The sequence below is a fragment of the Rhodamnia argentea genome, chromosome 9 (assembly GCF_020921035.1).
Source record: "Rhodamnia argentea isolate NSW1041297 chromosome 9, ASM2092103v1, whole genome shotgun sequence".
In the NCBI taxonomy this organism is placed as follows: Eukaryota; Viridiplantae; Streptophyta; class Magnoliopsida; order Myrtales; family Myrtaceae; genus Rhodamnia; species Rhodamnia argentea.
The window spans coordinates 16026908-16038243 of NC_063158.1; the positions used below are offsets into that span (position 1 = coordinate 16026908).

An 11336-nucleotide genomic window follows, 5' to 3' on the forward strand; every position below is an offset into this window, starting at 1 on the left:
GTTCTGCGTACTTTTGTTTTATCCGTAATTTGTCAATAAGGCTGCATCCGAATTTTTAGTTAAGATAGGATAGCATAAGAAACCTAAGGATTTAATCATATCTTAATTACTGTTTAGTGAACTACGGATTTAAAGTTAGGGAAAGAGAGGCAATGCGCGATTGAGATCAACTCTATTTTGCTAAAACATTAGAATGCTTTAGAAATTATTCAATGATGAATGAGTTATTGTTGAGTAAAGATTTGTGACATATGAATTCGGAAACAACATTAGCGGAGTCGACCACGTAGAATTGGGGTCTTGATTTGGAGTCGAACCCTTTAAGAATGACCCGTTGGCCTTGCTCATTGTCTTGTTGAGTGAGTAAACAAGTGTTAAACAATCTACTTACTCTGTCTCTTTTCGTAAGTTGAAGATGCACTCATACATATTGTCCAATAGAGCCATTTCGAATGTCTAAGAGAGCCCTTTCAAATACTGAGACCTCTTTTGAAAGTTGAATTTTTCATAACATGTTGAGACCTCTTTCAAATGTTGGAAATGTTTAAACAATTAAAGAACAAGGGACGTGATCTCATATCATGCCGGACAATCGATTATTTAACAATGTCGTGGAGATACTTAGCTTTGAGACCGGACACCCTAGCCTGGCGTTGCTAGAGAACCGGCCACACTCGAAGGAAAGGCCCCCCCCTTCCCCCTGCGCAGCTAGAGAGATGGCTTGGCGTGGCAGCCCAAAGCGCAAGAGCGGTAGTGGTTGTGGGAAAAATCAAGTTCTCCTTATGTTTGTTCTCTTGAAAGTCCTATTCTGATCTGTCTCACCCATTTCTCTCAAAAATTTTTTTTTTTTATTTATCTTGGTTAAATTCCCTATATCCTCTCTTTTATCCTATTCTGGGTAATTGCCAAACACAAGATAAGATAATGTATATCTTATCTTGATTTATATCGTGACAACCAAATGCAGATTATTCCTTTTATTCTACAATGCTTTGCTTACCCTACGGTGCGAATTTACCAATAGTATAGAAAGTATACACGCTAATATTCGTCCACATTCCACGCATCGGTTCGAAACTTAATGCGCGAAATAAAATAGCACAATCTAGAGCGGACTGGAGAGTTCTCTAGTGGGCCCCGCAGCAACCCCACCAGCTCCGAAACCCAACCCTACGACCGTTTAAGGCCTCCTCCTCCTTCCTCTCCCTCTGTACGAGCGAAAACTCAGAAGAAGACATGGACGCGACCGACGCGAAGGAGCAGATTGATGTGAGGTCGGTCGTGGAAGCTATCTCCACCGACGACGCCGACGCCCCTCTCTACCAGGTCGAGAGCCTCTGCATGCGCTGCCACGAAAACGTAACCCCCCCTCTTTCTTTCTCTCTGACGCGATGTGTGGTTGGCGATTGCTCCTGTCATGCGACATTGAATGCGAACTGGCGTTGGGATGTCGAATTGCTATGCTCTCTATGTCTTGAGGCTTTCGCTGAATGATCGTTTGTTTTGGTCCGCAGGGAGTGACGAGATTTCTGCTTACGTTGATTCCTCACTTTAGGAAGGTACCCTTCCATGTTTTGTTCCGATAGGTTTGCGGATGATCGTTGGTTTTTCATCTGAATTCCTCCCGCTCTTGCAGGTCTTGCTGTCGGCTTTCGAATGCCCACACTGCGGTGAGAGGTAAATTAACTTCTCTTTCTTCTTCTTCCTCTTCTTTGGCGACTGCGGTGTTTGTGCAAATGGCGGCGTTTTTTCTTCTCTTTTTTTTGGGTTTCTTTTGTTTTGAGCCCTTGTTGTCGCAGGAACAATGAAGTTCAGTTTGCTGGCGAGATCCAACCTCGGGGATGTTGCTACACGTTGCAGGTTCCTACAGGCGACCAGAAGGTTGAGCTCGCATTTCTATGTGGATTCATTGCTTTTCGCAGCAGTCTTCTAAAATATACTGTGCATCTTGATTTTTGTTGTTCTCTCTATTAGTTCCTTTTTGTTTGTCTTGCAAGAACGAAGTAAAAGTTTCTTAAATCTGTTAATGAAACTGCCGCCACTGCTGATATTCCGTCTGGTCGTTTGGATACCGTCTCTTTTTGTTGATTATACCTTGGTGACTTCTAGTTTCGCAGTGTGCATCCCTTTTTTTTTTTTTTTTTGCTGTTGACTCATTTGCGACTTCTAATTTTGCATTGTGCGGAAAGAGATTATGTTGGATTTCTTGTTGTTTCTCATCTTACGCATGCAGTGCATTGGTTTTAATGAGGTAGTATCTAGTTTGTGGTTGCGGTTCCCTGTTTTGAGAATGCTGGTGCTTATTATCTCTCTTGATGAAGGTGGAGTGAAGATCATCCTGTGGACTTTTTTCATGTACTTATTATAGACGCTTTATGAATGCAGATATTCAACCGGCAAGTTGTGAAATCTGAATCTGCCACTATCAAGGTATTTCAATGTGTAATCTATTAGGAAATACCGGTCTTCCCCTTTATTGGCTCTCCCCTACCCAAAAAGAAAATAAAGAGCAGCCCAGTCTTGCTTCAGTAATTTGATGTTACTGTAGGTTAAGTTGCATGCTGGCTAGTTGAGCATAGTGATGTGTAAACTTGTTTGGATTCAAGTGGCTCTATCGTGATGATGCATAACTCGTTTGGTGAATGGCAAATGGCATGCGCTACTGGGCCATGTTTTTGGAAAATGTCATGCCAAAGTAGTCAGTGTGCTATCTCTGCATTATAAACTGTTATGAGGCAGTTTGTCTAGTTAATTGAAATTTTTTCTTGAAACTGCTGCTCAGCATGAACCTTTATGGCTGTTGGAATGAGGACTCTTTTATTAGCTCTGTTGAACTTGCAGAAGTTAGTTGTCACACAATGTATTCATCTACCTCTGAGCAATTTTGACTATTTTGTGCTTTTGAATTCCTTGACAACTACATTTAGATTCTCTTGATTCAAATATACTGATTGGATAATTTTATGACTGCATGCAATCGGGAGTTTAATTAAGCTAGCCTTGTTACTGCAGATTCCTGAATTGGATTTCGAAATTCCTCCTGAGGCTCAAAGGGGATCCTTGTCTACGGTAGCCCTTCAACCTTTCTTTCTTTCAATTTGTGATTAGTCATTCTTCTTTTGTTTGTATCTGATGCTTTGCACCTTCCTTTGTTTTTTTTTTTCCTCAGAGACTTTTTAAATCTGTTAGGTGGCCGATAGTTGGATGTCTTTCTGGGTTTTCCTGCACTAGTTCATTAAGTTCATTGATATCCTGAAAATCTTGGGTTTTCTGGATTTGCTTGTGTAATAGTTTTAAGGATGCATAGGCAGCCTCTGCTTCAGATGTCTGCAAAATGCGGCATTTTCATCTCTATTCTTACTTACTTTTAATCACCTGCTGTTGTTCTAATAATATCTCCTCTGATCTTACGGGGATAGGTTGAAGGGATATTGGTACGAGCCACAGAAGAACTGCAGGCCCTCCAAGAAGAACGCAAGGTTCCTGTTAAAACTTTAGTCCCAGTAGTTTTTCCTGTATTACTTGTGTGGATTGTCGCTCAGTATATCAAACACCCTCTTTCCAGAAAGTGGACCCGCAGACAGCTGAAGCGATTGATCAGTTCTTATTAAAACTGAAAGCTTGTGCCTCAGCAGATTGTCCATTTACCTTCATCTTGGATGATCCCGCTGGAAACAGCTTCATTGAGAACCCGTAAGGAATTATCTGGCCTCAATTGGGTAGTTCATGAATGATACTATATAATTGATACTTATAAATTCTTCAGGCCATCTAAACAAACATATTAACATGCAACAGTTTTGCCCCATCCCCTGATCCCTCACTCACTATCAAGTTTTATGAGCGGACGCCAGAACAACAAGCTTTATTAGGGTACCTTGTCGACCCTGCACAGTGTAGAGAAGTTGGTGATGGAGTGACAGCAGAGGAAGTGCAAAGTGTTGTTCCAGAACCAAGAAGAAGAGAACCGCATGGTGCAGTTGGAGCAGCGGCCGCTCATCGTGCTATTGCTCAGGGTAATAGTGCAGAGATTGCTGAAGTTATGTTTCGTTACTCTGCACCTGAAGAAGTAAGTGATTTTGCCAATTTTGGAAAAGAAGCTTTGTGACCATGCTGGCAATTTTGCTATTGCTCCAGATAATTGCTCATGGATCTCCCTATTAATAGGTTATGACTTTCCCTTCGACTTGTGGAGCTTGTGCTGCTAAGTGTGAAACTCGAATGTTCGTCACCAGTATCCTTTTCAATTCTATGACCCTTGGTGATAGTTTTGTCAATTGAATTGTGTATATTCTAGTATACATCTGTTGTTTTATGTTTTGGATGAGTAAATGTATAGGACATTCATATTTCTGACTTGGGAGAGCTTTTCTTCTGGTTTACAGCGTTATGGTTTTAGTAGATATTTCAACTGCGTATTGGCTCCATCCTATTTTTAGAATATACGCTAAGTAAAAGTAAACAAGTGTACTTTTTTATCTCAATCGCATATTGGCTCCATCCTGTTTTTTAGCTTTGTGCTAAGTAACAGTAAAAAAGTGTAATTGTTTAATGTGGGATTGATTGATGAATCTCATCCTTCATGCTTGAAATTATTTGACGTAACCATGGTGTCTGTTATATTAGATATAAGTTAGCAGGACAAGGATTAGGTTTCTTCTTTAGATGACATGCTAATATATCTTTGAAAGTAAAAAGAAGCAGGAGGGGGAGATCTCTCTGGGCAGAAAACCAAATATCCATTGGGAAAATCCTAAGAAGACTCGGGGACAGATTGGAACTTTAGGATTATATATTATTATTAATAGGGTATGTGTGTTCTGAATGGTGTTAGTGCTTTTATTTGTGGAGCTTTAGATACAGTTTTCAGAATACATATTTGTTGAGCTTAAGTCATGCAGATATCCCATACTTTCAAGAAGTAATTGTGATGGCGTCGACATGCGATGCTTGTGGTTATCGTAATTCAGAGGTTTGCAGTTGTTCATGTAGCTTCTTCATAGTCCATGTACCTTATCCTTTATTTATCCAGCAGCTTGTCAACATTAATATTTCATCTTGCAGTTGAAGCCTGGTGGGCGAATTCCTGAGAAGGGAAAGAGAATATCTCTTTTTGTGAAGAATACTGAAGATTTAAGCCGTGATGTTATAAAGGTTTGGATGATATTCTTGCAAGCAATTTATGTTAATCTTATCTTGTTATTAGTTTGTAGTTCCACGTATTCCCAACTGCCTCCTGCTTGTGCTGATTTAATTCAGTAATGAACTTCAATGTTAACATCAAAATGAGCTCATACCCCATTGAAAGGTTGTTTCCTAGATTCTGTCACCCTGTCCATTGTGTCAACAGTAGCTACATCATTTCAAATAATGCATTGTGCGGGACCTCTAATTTGTTATGGTGGTCAGAACTGGTTTAAGGAAGTAGGTAGCTGTACGAAAGTCAAATTTCTATCTTCTCAGTTATTGACAGCACGATACTGTCTTGCAAAATCATGGCTCCGTTGTCTCTGATTCCTTGTCATTTGTTCTCTGTCTGTGACAATGTAGTGCGAGTTCTCCTCTGTTACCTTCAGCTGCATCTGCCCTGAGCTTGTAGATTTCAAAGAGAAAGAACTGTATTTTCGCCCACCATAAAGTTAAAACAGTTTTTGGATGTTGTAATATCGCATTACATTCAAGTTCTGTATAATGCTTTCCTGGATTTCTCCTTTTAGTTTCAGAGCAGTCCTGATAAGTTTACAGAGACTCAATTTCAGGTGACAGGACTCCACTTTTCATTACATCAAGTGTGTCACACTGCTGTTTCTACCTGAGATATTTATCAAATAATTAATCGAAACTTCTACCTCTTGCCCCCCTTTTTTTTGGTCTTCTGGATTGTTGTTTTTTCTGGGGTAATAATTTTTTCATCTTCTCAGTCCTTTCTGTATTGAAGTCTTTTGCCCTCTTTAGTGCTGGTGGCCTTCATTCTCATCTGTCGTTTTCCAGCCTCAGACAGCAGCTGTTATGAAATAAATGCTGCTTTTGTCTCCTGCTTCCTATTCGACTAGAGTACACATTGGCTTTCACATTCATCTTTAATTTCTGCTCTCATCGAAGTTTCACGTTTTCTTATTAATTTTCTGTTATCGATTGGCTTCCTGGTTTTTTAACCTTGACCTTTCATTCCTTCTCTCCGTGTTAGTCACTTCTTGCCTTACACTCGGACAGCATCTTATTATTTGTTCATACTTTTACTGTCTCAATCACAGTATGATGCGGAACAAATTTTTCCATAAGGTTTCTACCGCAAAGTGGGAATGGCGAGAGTATGGTTACTCTTCTTTTCTTTGGCCTTCAGAATTACTGAAGGAAGGAAATTCCAATGAAGGCAATAGTTGGTGCCCAAGATCAGAGAGAGAAGGAATAGGAATTTTTAGGAAGATAATGAAATGAAAAAATCATATGAGTTATTGCCAACAGAACTCCTTTATTGTAGATTGACTCTGTAGGAAAGAAGATTTTGTTATCCTTGATTTGTTTTATGATGTTGTGTGACTGCTATAGACATAATCGAGGAGTATGTGGCAAAGCATAATCAATATTTCTAGAATTGATACATGAGAGCTGAAAGATGTTTCCTGTACTTGAAAGTCATAAAATCTCATCTGATTGGCGACTTTGGGAATATCTGTAGTCTGATACTGCCAGTGTGAGACTTCCAGAGCTTGAGTTGGAGCTTACGAGTGGCACTTTAGGTGGAGTTGTTACCACTGTCGAAGGATTGATCTCCAAGATAAGTGAAAGTGAGTATTCATACTGTTCTCTTTTATCATTAGATCACGTACTTGTCCTGTGACTGTAAATAGAATTGAGTGAGCCCAAAGATAGGTCTGAAACACACGAAGTATTTTTTATGTTTAGTTGCATGCTGTGAAACTGAACATAAATGATGCTTATGCCTGGTTGGAAATCTTAATGTGAATCAGTTGTAATGGCCATTGGTGAAGTGAAACAGAGTTAACAATTAATGCCTTATAGTCGAGTTTGTGTTTGCTCGAACGATGCTTTCCTAGCCCGTTAAAAATGAGTGTCAAGCGATGATTACTGGTGGTATCGAAACTGAGATAATTTCATCGTTGATTCTGCACTGTTGGGCTAGTGCCTGACTCTTGAGTCGGACTTCGGTGCAAGTTAATTGAGTGATGTTCTCCTTGACGTCAATTGAGCTGGGTCATTTTATCTCATGATTCTTTACTACTTTTGCAAATATTTGGCTTCTTTTGGGTGCACATCTTTATGTTCTGCGATAGGAATTAGCTGTTCTTTCAGGAGAGTTCTTGGAAACTTATTATAAAATATTTCACTCACAGAAAAGATTTTTACTTGCTTGTGAGAATGGAAATGCGTTTGCTGGGCTGCAATTTTATAATCATTTTTACCAAGTGACTATGTTGTTAAAATCACTCTTATATTCTATTACAAAATGTTCCGTAAGTTCAATTAAGTTTTTGAGTCAAGGAACTGGAATAGATTGTATTAGCTTTAACGTGTAGGCCCTTTTCTTTTTTTCTTTTTTTTAATATGATGAGGAAACCCATCTCAGATAGGAGAATCTCGGCCCTTTAATACTCCTCTTACCTCATGGTCCAAGTAAGAAGCAAGCCAAAGCTCAGCTAGGTGGCCCAAACATGAAATTATTTGCATTTGGTGTTATGTGCTATCAAACCTATGCTGTGCATCTAATCAACACAAGTCGACAAGTTTAATTACTTGGGATAATAGTTGCAACAGTTTTTTTTTTTTTCTCTCTAACGTAGATATGGGAATTTAAAGAACTTTAAGAGTAGGGATGATATGATTTCAGTCATGGAATTTCATGGGATCTCAAGCTGATTTTAAAATCTCAGTATAAGATGTGTCTTATCTGAGTAATATTTCCTTTTTGCATTTTCAATTCAACATGTTTGTCTCTTTGAAGAATTGGAGGGAAGGATTATGTTAAGGGATACATAGAAAACTGGAAACTTTAAGTAGCACGAATTGATTGTCTTGTGTGCATTTATAGTTTATTTGTAGGTTCCACTTCAAGTGAGAAGTTATATAAGATTTCTAAACAGATTACTCCCAGAGCATTTCTTGTTTTGTATGTATTCTAGTCAGTAGTATGTTTGCAATTAGGTAATTTTTTTAACTGAAGTGAACATTCCTATGACTGTAGACCTTGAGAGGGTGCATGGATTTACTTTTGGAGACAGTCTTGATGATCACAAGAGAGCAAAGTGGAAAGACTTTAAGGAGAGACTACGGAAGGTAAAGTATGATTGCAAAGGAAAAACTTAAAATAGGTTGAAGGATTGTTTAGACATGCCTTCCTTCATAATGATCTGTCATCCCGTGTTGCATCTTTCCTTTTTTCCTACGTTCTTTTTATGTATTGTTATTTTGATTTAACTTATTTACTGATAGGACTGCGCAATTAGTTGAGTGTTGGAAGTGCCATGATGAGATGGAGCAGATTCCAAAAATACCGCTTGCCAAAAATGGAATTTCCTTTCGTGGATGGTAAATATTTAACATGGGTAATAAATTTTGATGGCAAGTAAAAAGTGACCGGTAATTTGTTAGTCAGTCTGCTCTTTATAAGTTACCAATGATTTAGTCTATTTCACCAATAACATCATTCTATCCACCAGCAACCGCAATATAATGAGAAATTCAATTCCCTGTATTGGATTAGTCTCTCCTTAAGACAACCTAACCTTAAAATCCAGAAGAAATTGGAGAAAGTATTTCTTATTTCTTTCCTTAGTGCACCGACAACAAGTTAAAAACCTGAATTGATTTCTAATGCTACCATGCTAAAGCAAGTTGAGTAAACACAACAAACAAATAGATTATCTCCTTATGAAACTTAACTTTTTATTAAATCTTACTTCCACAATCATCAAGAATCTCCTTCAAGTTAAGATATGCAAGAAAACTCAATGAATAGAGTGATCAAAGTTCTCAAAATAATTTCTAGAATGTTATAATAGAGGAACCCTCAATCAATATGTGTGTTAACTTTTTACCCAGTTACCTCAAAAAACAGAGATGTTAGTAAAAATTCAAAACTAAAAGCCAATCCCTGCAGGCCCGAAACAGATCAACACACTAATTATGATTTGCAAATACTCTATTCTCACTGCTAGGATTTGGCTTTGAGTAGTGAACACATACGATAGCTCTTAAGTATCTCCTGTTGCTTGGAGTTGCTTTTTGGTTTAGCTATGAGGTTGGGACCAACTGCAGGCCTTTATAATTCATCCCTTTTAGTTTAGTCTTCCAAATGTTAGTTGGCGGCTGCTGTGCAGACATATTTATAAGAACTTGTCCACTTACAGCTTGAAATGGGACTCTTTAGAGGCTTTTCTCATGTGATTGAGTCCTGATAGTCAACACTTACTGCACGTAATTTACATTCATTGCAGTTGGTAATCCTTACATTAGATGTGAAAATCATTTCGGATTATGGTATGACACAAGAATTTAGCAAGAAGAGAGTTGCTGAGAACGCATATAGATTAGTTTGTGAGATCATTGATTGGTGAATCTCAGTGTACCTTTCCACCTTTTTTCCCATTGCTAAAGAAAAGTTGACTTTATTCAATAACTTAATTGTAAGTCCTTAGACATTACAATTCATATTCTGCATAAAATAACATGTAGTCTTGCTTTTGCGAATTGGTGTTTTTCTTCTTCTTTAATTTTTTTTTTTTTTGGGTGGGTGGGGGTTGGATAAACCAGCTGCAATCATATCCACACGGCACAGATGAAGCAGGGCTTTAGTCAGCAAGAAATAGATTGCTAGTAAATGGCTAGTTTTCCCCTCACTATTTCCTTCGATATGTAAAGAAGTACCTTACCATCTGCTTCAGACATTAGTGACTTTTTCGGTTAAGTTCAAGTTAGTTGTTTATTTTCTATTCACTCTCGAAGCTTGAATATGCTGCAGCTTTTAAGTCTAGAGGACCACTGGAGTTTGGTTCTCGACGATGGACTGGCAAATTCTTTCATTGCTCCAATAACTGACAATATTGAGGATGACCATCAGTTGACATGTAAGTTTGTTTTACCCTACTAGCTTGCCTGTCATACTACTATCAGAACGCAAGATTGACATGTTTCTGGGGGAAAAAAAGGGGAAAGAAGGCTACATGGGCAAAGTTACATTTGGTGTTTATGATTTATCCTCATTTTTGAAAACTTGCCCATCAAGCTGCTTGAGGACTGTATGTGTCCATGTAGAAGCTTGACTGTTGGAGAATATATGTCCGTTTAGGTGTATTTGCCGGTGCTGCTTCATGGTAAAGAGGCAATTCTAACGGTGGTAATGTTGCAGCTCCCAATATGGCCCATTGGTAATGTCTTGATGGAAAAAGATACCTGATCTCATCCAGTCAGTTTTCTTGCACGAATGTCACCTACCAAGGAAACCACAAGGTTTGACACCTGGCAGTGGCAGATACAGGCCCATCTGACCACTGTTGACCATGGGAGGGTTTATATTTAGCCCAAAAGGAAGCAACAGTGTCTGAGATATGTGGTAACTTGCATATAATGTCTCAACCAGTAAATGAGGCTTAAGAGTGGATATACAAGTACATTGATGGAAGTGTTAGTTGTGCTCCAGCATAGAGTGAATTTTTGAGGATGCATGTTGAGTAATTATCTCCTTTTAGTAGATGAACTATTTTTCTCTTCTGACAATTCTTGCCGGACTCGTTTGCAGTTGAGGAGTATCAAAGGTCATGGGAGCAGAACGAGGAATTGGGTCTGAATGATATGGACACTTCTTGTGCCGATGCCGCTTATGACTCATCGAATGCTGAACTGAGCAAGGGATCAGATGCGGAACAACATTAGTTTGATATATTAATGTTACTAGTTGGCAGGCAACCGCTTCTCTGTCTGTCTTTGGTTTTTTCTCTTTCCCTCCTTTACTCTGTTTTTCTTCTAAGTTTAGGGGGGATGGAGTATGTTGAGCTCTGCTGTCGAGGTTTGTATTCTGTAACGTAGTGCTGATTCAATGCCATGATGAAGTTATTTGTAGCTTTTTTTTTTTTTCTGGCCATGATAAAGTCAGCTGACTCTGGAGTCTCATGAGTATCTACTTAACTGGCTGCTTACTTTTGCGCTGCGGTGAAAATGGGGAGATGGCTGCGGTGACTGTACTTGCGTAATAACTGTCCTATAACAATCTGATGATCATGTTCTTCTTCGTTAAATTGTCGCCAGAAAAATGTTTTTCGATTTGTTATGCCTGATATCGATTGTCGTCTTTTCGTCAGCCAGTCTTTTCCATTATCTTT

At 38.8% G+C, this 11336-nt stretch overlaps 1 protein-coding gene across 1 annotated transcript; it reads left to right on the forward strand.

Annotated features, from left to right (window-relative positions):
* The first annotated feature begins 1128 nt into the window (after nucleotides 1-1128).
* Nucleotides 1129-10960, forward strand: LOC115726027 (zinc finger protein ZPR1-like). The gene is made up of 16 exons (XM_030655734.2): nucleotides 1129-1359; nucleotides 1515-1559; nucleotides 1637-1677; nucleotides 1800-1881; nucleotides 2386-2430; nucleotides 3013-3069; nucleotides 3420-3479; nucleotides 3566-3693; nucleotides 3799-4069; nucleotides 4168-4234; nucleotides 4902-4972; nucleotides 5065-5154; nucleotides 6680-6788; nucleotides 8204-8295; nucleotides 9980-10085; nucleotides 10757-10960. Exons 1-16 carry the CDS (start codon nucleotides 1237-1239, stop codon nucleotides 10888-10890), a joined length of 1521 nt encoding a protein of 506 aa, XP_030511594.1. The 5' UTR covers nucleotides 1129-1236; the 3' UTR covers nucleotides 10891-10960.
* The last annotated feature ends 376 nt before the right edge of the window (nucleotides 10961-11336 follow it).